At 40.1% G+C, this 22,438-nt stretch overlaps 1 protein-coding gene and 1 long non-coding RNA gene across 3 annotated transcripts; one reads left to right on the top strand and one right to left on the bottom strand.

Moving 5' to 3' along the window:
• Positions 1-428: 428 nt before the first annotated feature.
• Positions 429-1,536, top strand: LOC106932196 (uncharacterized). Its single transcript, XR_015764479.1, has 3 exons — positions 429-1,039; positions 1,139-1,350; positions 1,421-1,536. It is a non-coding gene; the product is annotated as an uncharacterized LOC106932196 (long non-coding RNA).
• A 9,770-nt stretch (positions 1,537-11,306) lies between these two features.
• On the bottom strand, positions 11,307-18,830 carry LOC106928120 (uncharacterized). Of its 2 annotated transcripts, none has more exons than XM_015004170.2 (10): positions 18,668-18,830; positions 17,157-17,291; positions 16,532-16,628; positions 15,619-15,722; positions 15,423-15,506; positions 15,145-15,206; positions 14,813-14,902; positions 13,512-13,566; positions 13,058-13,246; positions 11,307-12,751 (listed from the first exon to the last, which is right to left on the bottom strand). In XM_015004170.2, the coding sequence occupies exons 2-10, from the start codon at positions 17,277-17,279 to the stop codon at positions 11,783-11,785; spliced, it is 1,773 nt and encodes a 590-aa protein (XP_014859656.2). In that variant the 5' UTR covers positions 17,280-17,291; positions 18,668-18,830; the 3' UTR covers positions 11,307-11,782. The 2 variants fall into 2 exon arrangements, with proteins under 2 accessions (XP_014859656.2, XP_087865722.1); XM_088009596.1 differs by having other exon boundaries at positions 17,157-17,288.
• Positions 18,831-22,438: the final 3,608 nt, after the last annotated feature.

Raw genomic sequence — 22,438 nt, 5'->3', positions numbered from 1 at the left:
AGTTTGGAAGGAGTTTGGCTCGGCACTTGGAGCTAAGGTAACCCTCAGTTCTGGGTTTCATCCCCAAACTAATGGTCAGACTGAGCGTCTGAACCAGGAGCTTGAAGCTACCCTTCGTTGTCTCTGCTCGTCACATCCTTCATCCTGGAGTGTGCACTTGCCTTGGGTGGAGTATGCCCACAACAGCCACACCTCAACAGCCACTGGCCTATCACCTTTCGAGTCCTCTCTTGGTTATCAGCCTCCTCTGTTTCCATCAGACGAGCAACAAATATCCGTCACCTCTGTCCACCATCACCTCCGCCGTTGCAGACGCATCTGGGCTCAGACCAGGGCTGCTCTCAACCGGACAGCCGAGGCAAACCGCAGATGGGCTGATCGTAAGAGAACCCCTGCACCGTCGTATTCACCTGGACAAGAGGTCTGGTTATCCACTCGTGACATCAATATCAAAGCATCCAATCGTAAGCTTTCCCCTCGCTTTATTGGTCCCTTTGAAATAACCTCTGTTCTCAGTCCTTCAGCCGTACGCCTCAGGCTTCCTGATGGGTTAAAGATCCACCCAGTGTTTCATGTTTCTCTTATTAAACCAGCCCGTTCCAGTCCTTTCTGCCCTCCTTCCAGACCCCCACCACCCCCCCGGGAGATTGATGGTCACCCTGCTTATGACGTCACAAAGATTCTGGCTATTCGTCGCCGGGGAAGAGGGTTCCAGTATCTTGTGGATTGGCGGGGTTATGGACCAGAGGAACGGTCATGGGTTCCCCGTTCTTTCATCCTGGACCCTGATCTTATTAGAGATTTTGAAGCTTCGCATCAGTCATCTTCATGTGGACCGCCTGGAGGCGGTCATTAAAAGGGGGGTAGTGTCAGGGTTCCTGTGTGTGTGTGTGTGTGTGTGAGTGAGGCATCTGTTCCAGCGAGGATCTTGGTGGAGAACCTGGGCAGCCTACGCAGGTGGATCTCATCTGCCTCATCAGTGTTGGGGATAAAGGAGCAGCAGAACATTCACTCAGTGCTGGATGATTAACGTGCACCGGTAGTCTCTCTAGCCGTTTCTTGTGGTTACTAGTTGATTTGATCTGTCTCTGCAGTACTTTACCAGTGGTTTCAAGTCCCTGTGTTTGCCTGCCTCTAGGTCAGTCTCTGGATTTTCTCTGGACCAAGTTCCTTTGTTCTCTCCTCCTGAGGATTTCCCTCCAAGTCTGCCTGCCCGCTGTTCCCTCCACACCTCTCCACCAGTTCTCCGGCTCCAATCATTACCATCCTCACTCCTCTCAGGAACCTCTGTGACCTATCTCCACACTGGACCTTGGCAATTCCCCATGCCTCAACCATAGCCATTCTAAAGTAAGCCTTTTCTCTGTGCATCGCTGAACATCCATTTTTTGAGCCACCAGTAACCCCGCTCTCATTCCAGGCACCTCCGATTGTTTGACACTACCGCCCCTCAGAGGACAAAGAAGATTTGTCTGTTGACTAAAGAAAGAGAATAAAAATCTTACCTTACTCTGGCTTGTTGATTTTGCATGTGGGTCAGAAGGTTAAAGCCGAACACGGCAGTGGGACTAAATACACAGGGAGGGTAATCACAGGAACGACACACAGCTGGGATCAATCAAGACAACACCGAGACACAGGGGAAAAACAGGACTAGACAGACAGAAACTACACAGAAAACACAGACCCTTACAGTACCCCCCCCCTCAAGGGCAGCTACCAGATGCCCAACAGAAAACAACAACAAAAAAAAAAAAACAACCCATCAGGGAGGGCGGAGGGGCGACGGAAGGAGGGCCAGAGTCCAGAAACCAAACCAAAAACAACCCAACAGGGTGGGCGGGGGGGCGACAAGGCTAGAGTCCAAAACTAAATCCTCACAGGAACAAAAAACAGTCCGGGGGCCGCCCACGGCACAGGAGGCGAAGCTTGGACCGCGGTGGGCGGCCTCTTCGGCGCAGGAAGCGAGGAGGCGGGTCCGGCGGTCTCCTCCGCCGATGCAGGAGACGAGGAGGCGGGTACGGCGGTCTCCTCCGCCGACGCAGGAAGCGAGGAGGCGGGTCCGGCGGTCTCCTCCGCCGACGCAGGAAGCGGACCCTCGGAGGCTCCGGTGGACCGGCTGGTGGGCCGGCTGCAGGCTCCGATGGGCCGGCTGCAGGCTCCGATGGGCGGGCTGGTGGGCCGGCTGCAGGCTCCGGTGACTCGGGAGGAGGGCTCGGAGGCACAAGGAGCTCGGGAGAAGGGACCGGATCAGCAAACTCGGGAGGAGGGGGCACTAGAAACTGAGCAGGCTCGGGGGGCAGAGTCTCGGGGGGAGCAGGCTCGGGGGGCAGAGTCTCGGGGGGAGCAGGCTCAGGGGGCAGAGTCTCGGGGGAAGCAGACTCAGGAAACTCGGGTGAAGCAGACTCAGGAAACTCGGGGGAAGCAGACTCAGGAAACTCGGGGGAAGCAGACTCAGGAAACTCGGGGGAAGCAGACTCAGGAAACTCGGGGGAAGCAGACTCAGGAAACTCGGGGGAAGCAGACTCAGGAAACTCGGGGGGAGCAGACTCAGGAAACTCGGGGGGAGCAGACTCAGGAAACTCGAGGGGAGCAGACTCAGGAAACTCGAGGGGAGCAGACTCAGGAAACTCGAGGGGAGCAGACTCAGGAAACTCGGGGGAAGCAGACTCAGGAAACTCGAGGGGAGCAGACTCAGGAAACTCGGGGGAAGCAGACTCAGGAAACTCGAGGGGAGCAGACTCAGGAAACTCGGGGGAAGCAGACTCAGGAAACTCGAGGGGAGCAGACTCAGGAAACTCGGGGGAAGCAGACTCAGGAAACTCAGGGGGCTGAAGCAACCGCTGCCTCGGCGCGGGAACCGGAGGCAGCGGGGACAGACGCCGCCTCGGTGCGGGAACCGGAGGCAGCTGCAGGCGGGGCCCAGGGACCGGGACCTCCGGCGGCTCAGGGCTGCGGCTACGGCTTTGCCCAGGGGCCGGGACCTCCGGCGGCTCAGGGTTGCGTTGACGGCTTTGCCCAGGGGCCGGGATCTCCGGCGGCTCAGGGCGGCGGAAACGGCGTGACCCAGGGGCCGGGATCTCCGGCGGCTCAGGGCGGCGGAAACGGCGTGACCCAGGGGCCGGGATCTCCGGCGGCTCAGGGCGGCGGAAACGGCGTGACCCAGGGGCCGGGATCTCCGGCGGCTCAGGGTTTCAGTAACGGCGGGGTCCGACTCCCGGCGGACAAAATGCCAGCCGAGTTCCCCTCCAGGGATTCTGGCTGGCTGGAGCTCCGCCACAGAACTCCTCCGCTCTAGGTCCCCGCCGCCGCCTCCGTCGTGGCCCGCGTTGCCTGGGTGCGTCGAGGTCAGAGGCGAGACCAAGTTCCTCCAGCAGCAGCGGAGAAGGCAAGATCTCTACGTCTTTGTAGAGATCCCTTTGAGCCAACTCCAACTGTTGCTGGAACCAAGCCTCGCTCCCCCACACGCTGGCGTCCTCACCTCTTTCCTGGTCGGATCCTACTGTCATGATTTGATGATGATGGGAGTGGTGAGAGAGACGCCGGGGAGCCCAGGTTGTCATGATGATGAAATATTTAATGAAAAACCAGGAGGAACAACGGAAAATCACAGGTAGGACAGGAACAGGACACAGACGTGGGACGAGGGTGAAAACACGACGAGGATCCGACAAGGAACACTGACAACAGGTGGGACTAAATACACAGGGAGGGTAATCACAGGAACGACACACAGCTGGGATCAATCAAGACAACACCGAGACACAGGGGAAAAACAGGACTAGACAGACAGAAACTACACAGAAAACACAGACCCTTACACACTGGATAATTTATCCCAGTCTTCAGACAGCTATTTTTGTCCGGGTCAAACACAGTGCTGGCACTGTGTGAAAAATGTAACTATTCTTCACTCAGTCTTAAATGTGTGAGTTAATTGTTGATGGTTTTCAAATAACTGAGTAAACTTTGCTCCACAAAAAGTTTCTTGATTTATATACGCATTTTCATGAATATAAACTTGCTTTCAATTTCATCCTTGAATTGTCTTGTGTTCAATGAGCTTCATGATGCCGTTTGTTCACTAATGCTCTCAGTATGCTGAGATTAAAATGCACTTCGTGTTGTCATATTTAGTGTTATTTAAAGTGAACCCAAAAGTGGGAAGATAGAGGCAGCAGGTGGTTTTGAAGATTTAATTAAAAATAACGAGAAAAGCAAACTTACAAAAGTACAGGAAGCCAAACTTGAACAAAAATAATCCATACCAAAAAGCCATCAGGAGACATGAGGAGAATGAGAGGAAACCAGAGAAGTAACCAGCAAGGAGTGCCTGAGAAAGAAGTGCTTAAATAGAGAGGGAGAGAAAATAAGGATAAACATAATAAACTAGAATCACTAAGAAAGGACTGAACTAAAAGAAAAAAAAAAACCAAGACTGGTCCAACCAAATTAAGAAACACGCACAAAACAATAATGAAACTAGAATCAAATCAAACTATAAGACAACCTAAGATCCTAATATTTCTTCATAAATTAGTCATTTCTAGAGGCTAATTGTTGTGCAACTTTTGACTTATGTACAAAAAAAGAGAAAATTCTCAATCATCCTTCCCCTTTACAGTTATTTGGAACATTATAATTTATGACTTATGTTGAGGATGACCAAGTGCAACAGGACAGAGGCAGATGTGATGAAAATTATTTAGTAAATGTCCAAACACTTTCTAGAACACTAGAAAATACCGGAGCCACAAAAGGGCAGAACAGGGATTGACTCCAGAATCCAGCAGAGAGCAATAACACAGGTGGGAACACACGCATGCACACACATAATACAAACATAGATGGAACCTATTATTGCTTTTGTCAGTTTCAAGTTATTTCTATAGGAGTGCCAACCATTTTGCCTACCTGCACATTTCAGAAAAAAACTAAAAATCTGAACTTCCTCTACAATAACTAAAGAAAATCTAATAATTATCTAATGTTTCTGCAACCACTGCATGCGTCTTTGTGTAGTGTGTTTTTGCCATTGACAGGAATTTAAATATCGTGTGCTTGTAAACCAGCTAAATGTCATCTAATTAATATCCAGAAACGGTTACAGGGACTCCTTCAAACCTGTCTCATATTTGAGAGAACTTTCCAAAACTGTCTCTCGCACAGCTGAACAAATCAGTCATTCCTTCTGAATCCTGACTGCCAATTAAAAATACTTTTCTCCCCTTCCTGTCGATCAGTCCGTTACTTAGACAGCCAGTCAAAACTGCAGTAATTTGACATGAAATTGGAAGGGCTTTTTTTAAAAAAAAAAAAAAAAAAAGCAAAGCACATAGTTTGTGTTTATTAATTCTGGCAAAATAAAAAGGTAAATAATTATAGATATGAAGTATCTCTGACTTCAAACCGTAAGAGAGGCAGCATATGTAAATAAATATCTCAATATTATGTACCTTTATGAGAAGCAGTCAGAAAAGATGACAGGTTCCATTTAAAAATATATTAATTGGCCAAGACAAGAACCATAGATGGTTACAGATTGTCCTACTTATTGACTATTGACTCTTTTTTATTTTATTTATTATTATTATTATTTAAAAAGGCTATTTTTAGGCACAGTACATTGTTCACATGGTGTGCATGCTCCACTAAGCCACCCAGCACCCCACGCCTAATTATTCTTAATAAAAAAAATCTTTTCAGACCGAGACAGAACATTGTTTCTTAAAGCCAGCATCCAAGACATCAGTTTTTATCAATACACACCTGTGTAATTTTTAATTTTTATGTCACACACATCTGAGTCTCATGACAACTCCACTAAGATGACCTCAGTGTTTTGTCTTGTGTTAAAAAAAAAATAAAAAATCAACCAGTTCAGGAATAAGATCAGCACATGCTCTAAAATATGTGGAAAATTGGATGGAGCTAATCCAGTCCTCACTTTCTGGATATGTCACGTTTTCCCCTGTGAAGTCCTTGTCATCAGGAAAATAAGCCCAGGGGGGACATCAAGTGTCATGGTGTGTTCTCTTCTCATTTGGGTACAATTAAATTTAAACGGTGTATAAATAAACAGCCAACAGGGTAAACTGAAGAACTGTCACATTTTCTCACAGAGAGACTCGTGACATGATAAAACAGCCTGGAATTTAAAGACAAAGTAAATAGAAAGGCATTGTTTGTCTTTTATTTTGTATGTACAATAAGCTGTAATTCATTGGCAGAAATTGGTGTAGAATATTTCCATAAAAACTTTTTTTTTTTTTTTTTTTTGGTAGCAGTTATTTATATGGCCAAACGTCCATCCTCAGTCATCAATGACATGGTTTGATCATCACAAAAGAATAATCCCAAAATAGCCAGTGAAGAAACCTTTTGGCCATGCACAAGAGGACTAGTGTAAAATCTAAAGGTATTTAATCAAAGTCTCCTGGTTTGACCTCAGAAAATTTATAATATGATACAATTACCAAATTGTAAAATGATTGTGTTTCATTTCGAGAGCAGTTTTCAAATACAACCTTTCACCCATTTACACTGAAGCATATTAATTTCTTGGTAATTTTTTTTTTCTTTTTTTTTTGTTGAATATGAGTTAAACTACAGAACCTTAAATTACAGAGCTGAGTTTTATTCACACTCTCAATAACTTGCTTAACCTGGAGCTTGATGACGGCTGTTTCTATTGATTTTTGAGGGTCGAGTTCCTCCCTGAGGTTACTTCACACTGTTTAAGCCATAAAAGAGATTTATCATTTGATTTCTGAAATAGTGATTTCAGAAATCAATACTTTCATTGACGTTGAAAGTCCCAGGTCGTGGAGCTTCACTATCAGCTATTGGACAGGCAATGATAATTATATGAAGACAAACATGACACAGAGGACTAGACAAAGGAAAAGGTGGGAAGCAGCAACATGTAATATCTGATTTCTTAGATGCTTCATGCTATATGTATGTGCATGTTATTGCATCTGTTTACATGTTGTCTGTGTATGTATGTGCGATTAGAAGTGGAGGTAATGGTATTTTACAGTAAAACTGATGAAGAAGAGTTGGATTAAGAGTACACCCACCAAGCTCTAGGATCAAAGACATGGACAAAAATAAAAAATAAAAAATGCAGCGTGGGAGAAATGCTGACTCAACAGATTTTTATAACATTGTTGACTGACAAAAACCTCAACTAATGTTCAAGTTATCAGAATATATTTACAGAGATTGATCTCTCCAAACTTGAAAGAATAAACTTTTTAAGTTACAGTTTGCACAACCAAGATAGACAATCCAAGAGAGGAGAAAAAAAACCCATCAGACTAGGCGAGAGCTTAAGAGCCGATCTGTTAGGCAAGATGACTATCCTGTGTGCTGGGCAGATTTGAAGGGAGTGATAAACTCTACAAGGGGCACTGATTTCAATCTTCTGTATTTTCTTATCACACACAGCAAAATAAGTTTCCACACGTGAACAAACAAAAGCACAAAGTGTGAAATCTAATCCCTATCTCCCGTGGCCACCTGTAAAGACGCCTTTCTCTTGTCTTTGGCACTTTCCGAGGGGAAACAAATGATTCCCGAGTGAAGAGAGATGAGAGAAAAACTGAAAGAAAGGGAAACAAATGAAACACAGCCAGGGGTGGCATGTTGGAAGCTTATCAGCAGCTAGTAACTTCAAAACAACACGAGGGGCTCTGAAAATACACAGGGTGGTATAATGCATAAGCGAGGGAGTGGTAGTGAGTAAAACCAAAAGTTAAAACAAGAAAAAAAAAAACTCTGTAGCTGGGATGGAGAACAGATAATCTAAAAACTTATCCTGTATAAGTTTGTTTATACATCTTGTGGTTCTGTGGATTTTGTTTAAGCGTCTGTCATGACATTTTGTGTTGAAAAACCAAACCTGAATCTCTCAAATTTTATCCTGTAATATACTATTTTATATCAAATGCCACCTCCTTATAAGCATTTCATTGGTTGTTGTTGCAATCAAGGGAGGCAATGGCATAATAGAGGGTCTTTTTTTTTTTTCATAAATTATAACATATATCAAATATAGCAGGCGAGCTGTCATACCTTCTTTATTTCTCACGTCACGCTGTACTGACACTAATCTTCTCATTTCAGCCTGATTACATGTAATTAGAAGCTGTTTAACACACATTACAAACATACTGTGTTGTCTTTAGGAGGAGTGAGAGGCTGTGTAATGAATAATGTATTCCACATCTCAGATTGCAAATCATAGCAACTCTTCACAGTCGGGTTGCGCATAGATCAGGCATATTTGCTTACAATTCATTACGATTTGAGCCACATTTTACTAGTTTGTCCATCACTGCTGTGACAAAAATAATTGTTTAGTTGTGTATTTTATACCGATTATTTGAAAAGTCATAAACATCTATCTATCTATCTATCTATCTATCTATCTATCTATCTATCTATCTATCTATCTATCTATCTATCTATCTATCTATCTATCTGGAGCATATATGTGCTACATACAAAATGCATATTATCTCAATGAACAACTAATCAATGAATAATATATGTATCCCATTTAAATCCGAATCAATCTCGAAGTTTATGCTGTTGATATGCACACAGGGACACAACTATACTGTAAACAAACTTGAATCATAAGAAAAACTCTGTCGATTAAAGTGGTACCTAAAAACAGGTTTGAAATGCATCCCATCTCTTCACGGACAGTAATCTAATTATCAGTTTATTCTGCAGAGCTTTCCAACCAAAAACCACTTAATTACATTTCCTGATGAACAAAGATGCAGTGAATTAATCAAGTTGGTAAAATACTTTTTTTTTTTTTTTTTACTACATGTTTACCCGATCACATAGCTTTACAAGAATGGACAACAAAACAAAATGAAAATAACACTACCCTTATTTGACAGATCAGTTTATCTCTGAATGAATTTGTGCTACATTTCTTGTCGGAGGAATTAAAAATAAAACTTATAGATCAGAGTGTTTGATGTGAAGACAATACAGGGTATCTGTGGTGAATAATTCAGCCCTCCGACCTAATGAGATGGGCAAAAGGTGTGTATCTGCCCTTGTGCTCCTTTCTCTCTGTCTCCACACTTCCTGGCTGCACATTTGTCTATTTAACATTTTAACACTCCAATATGCATAAATACAACACATTCAAGCACCGGCAATACACCACTAACAGTGACACTCATGTCCCATTGTAGTTGTTGTTAATTTCATCTTTTAATAAATGTTTCCATTATGCACCTTTACTCGTGCCATGGTCTCCTGTTTTTGTTATGACCATCAGAAATGCACTAAGTATTACTTACCACACTACAGCATTTATAATACTTTTAAATTCTAATTTATGTTCATTATTCAGTGCCTGTTCTCCTAAACAGGAATTGAAAAGCACAAGTGTCAGTGCATATTAATCAGCAACAGTAAATAGAACAGCTGTGATGACTCAGGGGTGTCGGTATATTAACCCAACAGATATCAAGATTTATCTGCTAATTAATACAAACTTGACAATTTCATAGAAGATGAAAGCAGTTTGTTTTTCATATTCTAGTTCGTAGGTCACCATTTTACTGCTTTACTCTTTTTACTGCAGCTTTGAGCCTCTTAGACATGTAGCAGAAACCATAAGACTTCATATGTAGAAAGTTTGTAATATCTTATAAATGTGTATTATTCTATATGGTCTCTTGAGGAGCATTTGAACGAAAACAAAAGAAACTGACTGAGAAGAGACACAACAGGTCACAAATGATTTTTTTGTATACAAGTGATGGTTAAGCATAAAGAAGCCAAATATGGGAAGTTATTCATATGCTGCCTTTACCACTATAAAGTGACAGAATTACTCCAGTTTCTGAAGGGGGACTTTTATTGTCTTTGTCCCTGCAGACTAATCTGTATAATGGATTAATTAATATGTGAATTTATTTGGATTATTTAATACGTTTACTTATTTAAGTTTTTAAGTTTTAAGTTTAAGTTTTAACTTTATAAAATGTCACAACAGTCGGGGATGAGATTGTTCTCTATATTTTCAGTTAAAAATGACTCTTAAGAAGCTTCAGCCATGCCAGTTCAATTCAGAAGAAGATGGAACCTCTTAGATCCATTTCTGCAGCCGTGTCTATCAACTCCGTCGAACCACGGTACAGCTGAGATCCACTACATGCGGCTCTCACTCATCGACGGGCTCCGTCGTGTCACTACCTGTAAACAAAGGCAGGCGCTGGCCTAAAAACAATGTCCACAGAGCCAGGCAATCTCCTCTGCGACCTATGAGACCAAACCCTGCAGATGCCAGTGGGAAACAGAATTCACAGAAACTTGAGAGGTTCATCTCTGCACTGCTGTTAACATGTTGTTTTCCACTGATTGTATTTTTTTCTGCTGCAGGAATGGAACGGCAGATCATGCCGACCACTCCGTCTTCACATGGCGATAAAACAAACTGTCCTTTTGTTGCTTCCGGCTGCTATGTGTTCCCTTTCTACTGCAGTCTGAGTTCTCCACCTTTCAGCCAGCTTCACTAGCAGGTCTAGAAAATAGCTTATAGGTGACCACACAGGTGACCATCATCAAGCAACATCAATCAATTTGTCCATGTCCAAATAACCATAGTGGATTAAAATGATGATGTTTTATTGTGCATGCAATAAAAATAAAATTTTAGTAAAAATAATGCACATGAAATTATAAAAGTTAAAAAATAACACATGCATAATCACACAATCAGAATAAACACAGTTAACAACAAATTTCCACTGTGTGAATATTGACAGATATGTGCCCTGCATGTGCTTTGTGTGGCAGGAAATTAATGCCCTAAAAAGAAAAAAATCTCCATCATGAAACAGAGGGGTAATGGGATACTTCTTAAAGGGAAGCTGGTCACAGTGGATGGGAAGGTGTATGATGCAAAATCTTGTAAGAGAACCTGCAAAATGCTCCAAAAGACTTGAATGTGGCTAAATTCAATTGAGAATCTGTATAAAAATGTGAAAATTTACACTCTGCATGCAATCTGAGTGAGGATTAACTTCTTGGCAAATGTAAATGTCAGGTTTAAATAAGCTCTAGCATGGTGCTTACGATATCATGCATGTCAGTTCAAAAAGGATAATGAGAGAAGGCAGCTCTGTCTGTAAGAAAACCACCGGTTGTACCACAGCTTGGAGAATGTAAGACCAAACTGGAGAACGTGCATGTACCGCGAGCCTTATGACAAATATTTATATGAAATTACAAAAGCAGCAGCACATAGTACAAGACACTCAAACAGATGTTTTAGAATATATTTATTTTCTTCAATATCATCCAAACAGTGATTGTTGAACTCTTATTAATAATTATCCTTGCACACAAAAAATATATTTGTATATTTTATATACAACATATATATAAATATTTGATTAGAATGACTTTAGAATATTCAGATTTCCAAATAAACATACAAAAGGTGATAATATTTGAAAACATAGTTTGTTAATAATGTTAAGAAATGTTCAAAATCATTGATTAGAGTTTCTTTCGAAAGCTTGTGAGAATTTCAACATAATCTAGAAAATCTAAGGCATAAATTTCAGTTCTCAGTAGTTTGAAAACTTAAATGAGAAGTTCTGCTGAGTATAAACTATTACTAATTACCAGTTATGGCACATTTCCTCATACCCAAATTCAATGTGTTGCTGTACAGTACAACAAATGCAATTCAAAACAAAAACATAACTGGCACAGCATTTTAAAGCCATGATTTTGCTTACATCAATTCCATATTCTGCCATTCCAGATCATTGTCTTCCTGAAACAAAGGGATAGATGAAATGATAGTTGCCAAGTCACCCAGGACTTGCTCCAGGTTGTGTGCCGCCTCCCTGACTGATTTGACAAATTTCATGATCTCAGATTTTATTTCAGCTGGTGGGGAAGACGCCTCCACTGCCATACGGTCACTTTCAACGTTGTCGGACTCTTGCATCAGTGAGTTTGACAACAGTGTTGCCTGATCAGAGACTGACACCGAGTCTCCACTTTCAGACTCGGGGGCAGAAGGAGGCTCAATTCGCCTCTCTGCTTCCCTGGCTTCCTTAATGTGATGAATCTCTTTTGCATCCATAGCGATGAAGAAAATGTCCACAGCTACAAACAAACCAGACAGCACACCTGTTGCCACTTCTGCCACACGCACTGCCCTGGATGTTTGTGCAGCAAGCTGGCCAATGTTAGCCACTCTAACCAACCGGACCAGTTCAGCAATACCACCAAGCCCTCTTCCAGCTCTAACGCCAACCCTCCTCAGGTTTTCCTCTGTAAACGTGCTGTCAGTGCCAGGTGTTTGTGGACACTGGCTGTTGATGGCCTGCAGACTGCTGTTAATCTCCAAGAGCCACGTCACCACTGCACAAATTTTCTGCTCTATTTCTTTGATGATGATGCGAACTGCTTTACGATCAGAAGACTGGTTGACCATATTTGTGATGTTTGAGGCACCAGCAGTGACCCCACCAGCAACACCCACCCCCACACCAACTCCAGTGACAATAAGTGAGGCTCCTAAAGTGAAGGGTGCCAGAACAAGCCCCACTATGGATGTAATTCCTCCCACGGCTCCAATCACTCCTCCCGTCAGGCTGCCGATGGTAGCGCCTTCATGAACACGCTCCAGACCATCTGCCAGAGCTCTCAGCCTCTCCAGCTTCTCCTGAAGATCCTCCACAGCTGTTTGGCACTAAAACAACAAATAAAAAACAAACACAGTCAGTTTCTGAAAGCACACAAAAAGAAAACCTTGTAGAAGCACATCTGAGATCAGTGCAACTTGCTGATGACGCTGCCCTCTATGTACTACCTAACGCCCCATGTGTCTCTTTTCTAAGACACCTGAATCAAATGGACTGCTCGTGACCAGGCCTCAGCAGAGCCGACTGAGAGAATTCAGCCATTTGATTCTGGTGTACAGATGCAGAGATGAATGTCTCTGAACATTAGCGCTTGAGGGTACACTGCAATAATTGGAAAAACGGAAATATCTTACCTTAGTTCTAAGACACCTGATAATGATTGGGCGCAGCAGGATCTCACTGGCTGTTGGTCTTTTTTCAGGCTCTTTTTTCAGAAGATCACTCAAGAGATCACAAAGCTCAAATGAAAAATAGCTTGGAAGAGGCGGGTATTCACCACTAATTATCTTAGGCATGAGCTTAATTGTAGTCTCTGCAAAGAACTGAAAAGCAAAAATTCAATACCAGGCAAGGTTTTACAACTTTCAACATATAAGCAATGTTTTTTGTCACTGTATAAAAGGTATGTACTAAAGCCTTGAGAGCCAAATTAAAAAGAACAATTGAAAAACCTGCTGTTCTAATATAATTTTGACCTGGTACCAATTGTATTTTTTTTTATCAAAACTGCACACATTATCCACAAGTAAAAATAATTGTTTTTAAACAAACTGTTTTAAATTTTTCAAGTCAATGTTGTTAACTTACCGCTTTCTGTCGCGTGCAGAGCTCATAGAGTATGCACCCCAGCGACCAGATGTCACTAAAAAAATACGGGACAAACACAAGAAAACAATCTAAAATATTTAATGGATCTACTGTCGAGGTGACTATACATCTGACTTTGTATAAAACACAAGTGGAGATTGTGCAATATGTTCTGTTTTTCTTCTGATTCGTTTATTAATAATAAAAAAGATACAATTATTTAACACAGCTTATTTATATACTCATATGCAAATGAGATACTGCCAATATTGCATCAATTATGCTTTCATTGGAGGATGAAAAGGATTTTTTTTATGTTTTCAAGTTAACTTAAAGCTAAGAAAATTAACTCTAGCAAAATAGTGATGGACTGAGTGAAGGACCTCCAAAGGTTCATATGATCATTTTTTTTACAACCAGTTGTGTTAACATATTTCTGATCTTTCCACCTTTTCTTTCTTGTAGTACAGGTCTACTTGAATGAAATTAGCCAATAACTCTTATTCGTATAAGCTGGAAAAAAGAAATGCATAATCTACAACAAGATAAATTAAGGCAGTGGTTCCCAAACTTTTTCTCCTGGGCCCCCCCAGTGGTTTCCAAACTATTTCTGGGGCCGGGGGGGGAGGTCTGCCAGGGCAGAGTATACTCTAAACAAGTATAGCTGAATCGTAGCTGAACATAGACATCAACACCAGTAGCCTAAGCTACTTGTTAACAAGCTTAAGGTGCTGTATTGATATTAGCTAGCTAGTCATCTTTTAGCTAACTTTACCTGCATCCAACAGCTTTAATCAACAGTCTGTTAGTTTGGGGTTTGCTGCCATGATTCTAACACACCTGCGTAGGTCTGTACAGCAGCAGCAGGTGTAAACCCAGCGTGAGTGTTGTAGCGCTCACGTTGCGTTTAAAGGCAGCGCTAAAAAAAGTTTACCCCATGTTAACAAACAGTTTTAACTGCTGATAAAAGTGACAGAGGACACAGCTATGGGAAGTACGGAAGCTCCTATTATATCAAATTGACAGAGGAATAACAGAGAGTTGGCCATTCTAAGGTAAAAACCCAGCGCATAGAGCGTCCGCGCCCCCCCTGTAATGACACGGCGCCCCCCCTAGGGGGTGCGTCCCACAGTTTGGGAACCTCTGTATTAAGAGAAAATTATCAAATGCCTATAAAACCTACAAGCAAATCCTTGATTATTTTTTTTAATAAGACAAGAACATTATGTGTCTATTTGCAAATTCTATAAAACACCAAAATGCTAAATTAAATTAATTTAATATTACTGTAGGAAAAGTACCTTTTTGCATCATAAGTTCCCCCCGTGAAGACTTCAGGAGCCAAGTTATTTATTGTTGGATCTGAGTTTGTGGCAGACTGGCCTTTTGAACTGTGAGAAAAACATATTAAATATGTAATTCACATATTAAATTTCTTCTTTGTAAACAAGCTGACAGACATGACAAATTCCTATTTAGCAGTATAACATGTTAGAGATAGTACAAACATGAACAGTAGGATGTTCAATGAAAACATCCAATGATTGCTATTATTAATTATTGTAAAAGCAGAGGTAGGTGTTGGTAGACTGTATATTTTGAGAATGATATTAGCACAGGTAAGGTACTTTACCTTTCATGAATATTTCCAAATCCACCCAAACGCACCAATCCAAATTCTGACACCAATATGTTCTGTAGAAAATGGAAAAAGTAGTAGTCAAAATAAGAAGTAGTCAAAGAATGGTAAAAATATTTTAAGTATTTCAAAAGATTATGTTGAATGTCTTGTCAATCCATTACAACATCATTATACTGAGAAGATAAGATAACTTGTGATTTATTTTTTTAATGTTAAAATGCAAAATTAAAATGCAGCCTTTCCTCTTGTTTGTGTGATATGTGCAGTACCTTTGGAATCAGATCTTTGTGAAGCAAACACGCCTCATGAATGGCTTTGAGAGCCAGACAGATCTCAACAATCCAGCTTAGTACCTAGATAACAGACAACAAATAAAAAAGGCATGATTTTCCCTTTTCTTGGAATCAAAAATCTGAACTCTGTCAGACTCTTAATAAAAGGTGTCTGAAAATGTATTTATTATACCTCACACTCTTGTGGAGGCTCTTCTGGATTCTTTCCAATAACATCAGCAAGATTCCCACCCTGGTATTCCTTCATTATTACGTAATAAATGTCTTGATTTTCATCTTAATGACACACACACACAAGTATTTTTAGTTTAGTTAGTTTTCATCATCAAGGATGCAACTTAATAGGTTGTTGTATAGCTTCACTTTGGTAGCAAGACGGGTTAGTTAGTCTCCAAGAAATGTTAACTGTGAAAAAGTCATATTCTTTTGTATTGTGAGCTCTGATTTGTAAAATGTTTGCAAAATACATTCCTTATACAGCAGTCTTCTGAAAGTTCAAATGTGCACAAAATACACGCCAGTCTGTGGAATTATATATTATTAAAGAGCAAAAGCCTTGAAAGTTAAACAGTAAATGATCCATTCACAAAGCTTATTTTGAGTTATAGGTGTTTTGTTTTTTAAATTTACATGTAAATATACATTTTTGAATTGCATATAGTGTCTTCTAAGAATTTACTACATCCATCCATCCATATACCGTCTTCCTCTTGCGTGTCGCTGGTGCCAATCTCTTGCAGTCATTTGGTGATTGATGGGGTACACCCTAAACAGTTTGACAATTCATCACAAGAAAACACAGAGGCATGATACAGGATAAACAACCATACAGACACACACAGCCATACCTAAAGGCATTGCAGAGAGATTAACCAACCTAACAGTCATGTGTTTCGACTGTGTGAAAAAGTCGATGAACTCGCAGAGAATCAACTCGTGCATATAGTTGAAAATGATATCCTATAAACTTGAACCTATTTTTAGTTTGTAGGTATGTTGCTACTTTTTCATTTTTCAACATTTCTTGGACACTAACTAAAAACCAGATTCATTAAAACATGGTTTAAAAACACGAGGCAACAAACCTTTAAATGAGTTGCTTATATTTATGAGATGAGGGTGGTTTGTTTGCCGAAGAACTTCGATCTCTGACATTAGTGCAGCATGAGCTTGTCTGGAAAGCTGCAAGGCAAAGCATGGTTGCATGGCAGTGATTTGATCTAACAATATTCTCCATCCAGCAAATAAAAATATGTAGTCATACAAATTACAACATGCATTTTGATGAAGCTTGTTGGTCAGAAACTTTCATATAGCTTTTATATATAAACTTTTACATAGCTTTTATATATACTTTTATATATAAGAAACTTTTGAAAATATAAAGCTTTAAGGAGGTAATAAACATATTTTACATTAAGCCAACATTTCTACATTAAACAAGTTTTCCTTAAATGTCCTGATGTAATATTCTGGTCTTAAATGTTGTGTTTTAGCTATCTGCAAGTAGAAAATCATCATAGTAAACAGACATAATGACTCAACTGTTCAACCGAAGAAGAAGTGGAGTTTATTGCATCGACCATCAAGCGGCTTCTGAATAGTAAATTATGATTAATCTGCAGCTTTGTAACTAAAATCAGGGGCAGAACCTTCCTTCCATTGAATGATTTATTATTTAATTTAGTGCACATAAAGTTGAACTCTTACCTCTGGCAGATGAATCATCTTTATAAAATACGTGTCGTCATCTTTGGTAGCACTGATGCCACTTTCAGTTTCTTTTGTTGTCACATAGCCTTCCTTTGCCAGTTTGCTTTGTTCCTTTCCCATCTTTGTTAACTGCTGGTGACAAAAGTTGAAAAAACAGGCAAAACATTTTACTGTTAAAAAGCGAAGTGTCAGGATTTTGGGTTCTTTGATTAGGTTTTGGGTTTGTTTCATTCTGAGTCCATTAGTTCATTTTCTTTGATTACATCAGTCATGTTTCTGTTTTACTTTTTTCAGTCCTTTCTTAAAGTTTTTAGTTCAACATGTTTATTTGTTGTGTCCAGTTATTATGTTTCTTATGTCTAAGAAAGTGTTAGATTAATTTTTGAGAGTCTTGTGTACACTCCCTCGCCCTCTGTGCCGCTCTTAAGGAAACACAGGAAGCCACTGGAAGGTTTCATCAGACCATAAAGTCCCTGTTGTGTTCTTATTTTACAGAACTGGACAGCGGCCAAGTGGAGTTGTATAGTTCTGACATAGAAACTGGGCTGTTCACCTGATGGTTTTATTTCACAAGACTGTTTGAGAAACTCTTGAGTTGCTCAGTAACTTGGATGCTTTGTCGTGACACTTAACAGACTCTAAAGACAAAGACAAAGCTAATGCTTTCCTTTTCTTCTTTGTTTTCTTTGGGAGACACTGAACCTGTTTGGCAAAACAGGAACAACAGAGAAACAGGAACAACTGGAACCTGAAATATGTATCGAGTTACAGTTTTGCAGAAACTACACCCTTCGTCCGTGCTTCTATGAATACTGAATCAGATCTTGCATATTCATTTGTAAGTTTCCTATTTTTCTACTTTAGGTACCAGTAGGGATGACATGAGGGAAGTTCAAATCTTTAAAGCAGTATAGGTAGCCATATCTTTATTGGAGGGAGATTAATGGCTCTTTATTGGAGTCTATAAAGGTAGTTCCTGTATATCATCTCTCACTCTGGTTCTCTCTCTCTGAAGCTACTTGACAATATAGGTAAAGATTTTTTTTGTTTGCTTTGCATCTTTTTTTTACAGCATATTGCACATATTTTACAATCATCCATAGATTATTATTTTTCATTTAAACAAAACCTTACTTGATTTGTTTAAATGAACTTACAGAGCATGTTAAACTTTGTAGACTTTTAATACCTATTACACCACTGAAGTTGTGTAATATGAACACAACTTAAGTTTGTTTTAGCAGTTTCATGAGAGCAGCTGAAATGTGGAGCACTTTTTAAAGTTTACACTTTAAAAGTTTCCTCTTCCGACCACTAAGACTCTAATTACTTGGGTTCTTGGTCAGAATTATGATCATCTGGATTTGATCAAACAAAACAAGATACAGGCGACAGAACCCTCTTGCAAAAAACCAAAGCAAACTCAAAAAGTAGACTTTGTGATGCATAATTTGTAGTCACACCACCAATTTTCATCTCTCCATCAAACAGTTTTAGTTATTACTTACCTGGGCGTATGTTATCCGCTGAGACTGAAAATAACCGTTGTGGTTTTCACTCTCTCTCTCGCTTTCTCTCTCTCTCTGTCTCTCTCTCTCTTTCTCTCTCTTTCTTTCTCTCTCTCTCTCTCTCTCTCCATCTCTCTCTCATTGTGCTCTTTGCAGCAGTTTTTAAAATCACTTTCACTTTCTCTTTACCTCTACATCAGGGCTTTGCATATCTTTGCATGTTGTCTGTGTGAATATGTCTTTCTTTCATAATCAGAGCTAGGGTTGTTTGCATTAGTACAGCATTCTCCAAAGAGTGAGGTTGTCCTTTTCTACTTTCTACTCAAACATTTTGAGCAGTAAGCAGCATACCTGGAGACTTCTTGGCAGATACTTGGACAATGTGAGACCTATAAATAGCTCAAATAAAGCTATTGACTACTCTAAGGAAGTAAATCCTTTGCTAGATTTTATAGTTTACCAAATGAAAATCACACCTGCATTAGGCATGCATGTTCTGGAAATATGCCCGGATAAACAAGTTGTTTAGCTGGCTGACAGCAGCTGTCTGCAAAAGTTTGCCACAAGCCAGTAGAGGCATCCAGTCTTCTGTCAAAAATAACAATATGGATATTTGTTTACATCTAGATACAAAACAGAAATATAGAAATAAAAAAGAATGCTGCTTTAATTGATTTTTCAAATTTTGTTGGTTAAAAAAATGTATTAGTAATTCACATATTCTCTCACCGGCAATTAATTTAAATAAACGTCATGACAACAGATTTAATGCAGACAGCTTGCCAGATATAATGAGCACATGCATGACTTTATCCAAGGGTTTCTTATAAAAGCTCAGCCTATAAACATGAGGTTGTGGCTCAGTGCTTCAAACATCGAAATTTAGTGTATTTTTTTTTCCTGCGTGATAGCAATGCGCTTCCGTACAGGAAGCAAATCTCAGGTTAATGACTTTTTCTCAACCACCAAAAAACCTGTAGAAGAACACTTTCTTTCTTTCTTTCTTTCCTTCTTTCCTTCTTTCTTTCTTTCTTTCTTTCTTTCTTTCTTTCTTTCTTTCTTTCTTTCTTTCTTTCTTTCTTTGTCTTAACAGGAGTCATTATGTCAGGGTGACAGCCATTTTGTCATTATGACAAGCATCACACCAAGTAATGTAATGAGACGTGAAGGGAGAACAGCAATATTTGACACAAATGTTTGCAAGTCAAACAGTATCAATCACATTCTGTTTCTCCCGTCTGTCCTTGTGTTGTTGGGTTTTTTTTTTTCCACACAGCTGTAGCATCTCCCAGTGATAAATCCTAGTGTGACACCAAACCCTCAAAGCAGATAAAATAATAAAGGATGCAAAGTGGAAGCATAGACAACATTTCACCACTTACGATCAAGCAGTGTTCGAGTAAATTAAGTGTGCAAGTAGGGATTAGTCCAAAATGGTTTTTCAGAACCGAGGAGCAATATGTAAGTTGTCAAGTTTATTTGCGTCGCACATTTCTCCAACAAGACAGGTCAGAGTGCAAACCCGAAAACAATGAACAAACAACACAAAAACATTACATGACAGTGGGAAAATAATGCAGCGATGTTAGAATTATTGCATGTTCACTTATTAATATCACAAACAAATGGGGTTTCAGCCTTGATTTAAACGAACCGTTTCAGCTAGTTTGCAGCATTCACGGCGATTTTTCTGGAGTAGAGGAACAGAAAAACTGAATGCTTTTCTCCATGTTTGGTTCTGGTTTTTAAACTAACAAAAGTATCTTAAAGCCTTTTCTGTGAGCTACAGTGAGCCCGTGTAAGAACTGTAGGACGAGAGTGATGTGCTCTACTTTTCTAGTTTTCTTGAGAACGCAAGCAGAACGGCTCTGCAGCTGTTTGATATTTTTAGGCAGACCTGTGAGGGCACTGGTCCAGTGATCAAATTAACTTAAGATAATTGCAATTTTCCAAACTCATGTCTCTTTTGTATTTTCATGCACACCTCTACACATGTAAAACAAAGGACAAGAAAGAGAAAGCAACGTATATTTTTGCAAGCGATGCATTTCTAAATGAATCAATACACTACACACATATGAGTAACGATGTGTTTGAAGGACTAAACGCCGTAGGAGTTTTGGCTGTCAACTTTGCCTTGCAAAAATCTATGTCTACAAGCATTTTACTACAATGGCCGGCTGCCAAAGTGACGGAGGAGTTGAGAAAAATCAAAGACCACATCAGTTTGAGTTTTCAGCGCGCTCTGAGTATCGATCATCTGCAACCCACTTCACCTTAACGGTCATGGTTTTATCTGGAAGACAAGGTTGTGTCCCTGAGAAGGACAGATTGATTGCAGGACGCGGTCAGACACAAATAACCAACTGAATCTGTTGAATGCCAGAAAACAGGTGTTACAATATGGAATAACAAAACATAATCGCCAGTCAAGAAAAAGGCCCATTGAATAAATAAGTAAAAGTAGTTCATTATTTTCCTTTCAGTGAAAATTTGGTTTAAACTTACAGTAAGAATAATACAACAGATGTCCTGTCTTCTTTCTTGGGACCTATATTATTAGTGCTTCTGTTTGGAAAGTCAGTATGTGAAGTTTTATTTACTTAAAGTTACTGATTGACTATGAGGCATGCAGTTGGTTTAAGTGCATGCCAGTGCCTAAGACTGCAAGTGTGGGCTCATAAGAAAATAAAACATTTTTACAGATGAATTAAGTCAGGAATGAAACCGCAGCATAGATATCCTCTCCAGAACATTAAAGTGTAGTAGTTTAAAACGCCATAGTCTCTGCAGACATAAGACAAATAGGTATGTTTTGTTTCCCCGAGTTTATAGATTTTTATCTAGGCAGAAATGTTTTGCTTAACATCTGCTTCTTCATTGTGTTTTTTTTTTGTGTGTGTTTTGTAAATAATGGGTTTTAGTCAATATTTAGCCAAATTGTGGCTATTACAAAAAATTCTACAGCAAGGCAATGTGCTGCCAGTGTTTGCTTAGTGGGCCATCTGTCAAATGGTTATCAACTTCATTAACATTTGGCAAGGGCGTGAGTAAGAACAGCATACAGTGGTGTGAAAAAGTGTTTGCCCCTTCCTCATTTCCTGTTTTTTTGCATGTTTGTCACACTTAAGTGTTTCGGAACATCAAACCAATTTAAACAATAGTCAAGGACAACACAAGTAAACACAAAGTGCATTTTGTAAATGAAGGTGTTTATTATTAAAGGAGAAAAAAAATTCAAACCATCAAGGCCCTGTGTGAAAAAGTGATTGCCCCCTAAACCTAATAACTGGTTGGGCCACCCTTAGCAGCAACAACTGCAACCAAACATTTGTGATAACTTGCAATGAGTCTTTTACAGCGTTCTGGAGGAATGTTGGCCCACTCATCTTTGCAGAATTGTTCTAATTCAGTTACATTAGAGGGTTTTCGAGCATGAACGGCCTTTTTAAGGCAAATTTACAAATTGCATTTTGTGTTTACTTGTGTTGTTCTTGACTATTGTTTAAATTGGTTTGATGTTCCGAAACACTTAAGTGTGACAAACATGCAAAAAAACAGGAAATGAGGAAGGGTGCAAACACTTTTTCACACCACTGTATGCAGAAGCAGTGGTAACAATAATTGGCTTAAAAGAAGAGAAGTCATAATCCTGCTTGCCTAGACTGAAAAAACATATTTCAAGATATATACTTTTTTTTTTTTTGGCTCCTAAACCTGAAAAGCGATGTTGCTTTATGAAGCTGAACTGTTTTACTGTACTTTTTAGGA

Source organism: Poecilia mexicana, unplaced genomic scaffold (assembly GCF_051168715.1).
Source record: "Poecilia mexicana isolate PSO_F unplaced genomic scaffold, ASM5116871v1 scaffold_10, whole genome shotgun sequence".
Taxonomy (NCBI): Eukaryota; Metazoa; Chordata; class Actinopteri; order Cyprinodontiformes; family Poeciliidae; genus Poecilia; species Poecilia mexicana.
The sequence above is the reverse complement of the archived record's forward strand: the minus strand, read 5'-3'. Positions and strand labels throughout refer to the sequence as shown.

Coding starts and splice junctions, on each gene's coding strand:
- LOC106928120 (XM_015004170.2), bottom strand. CDS start 17,279: ATGGGAAAGGAACAAAGCAAACTGGCAAAGGAAGGCTATGTGACAACA. Junction 15,207..15,422: donor ACAAAGATCTGATTCCAAAG/GTACTGCACATA, acceptor CATTTTCTACAG/AACATATTGGTGTCAGAATT. Junction 14,903..15,144: donor TTTGGAAATATTCATGAAAG/GTAAAGTACCTT, acceptor TTTTTCTCACAG/TTCAAAAGGCCAGTCTGCCA.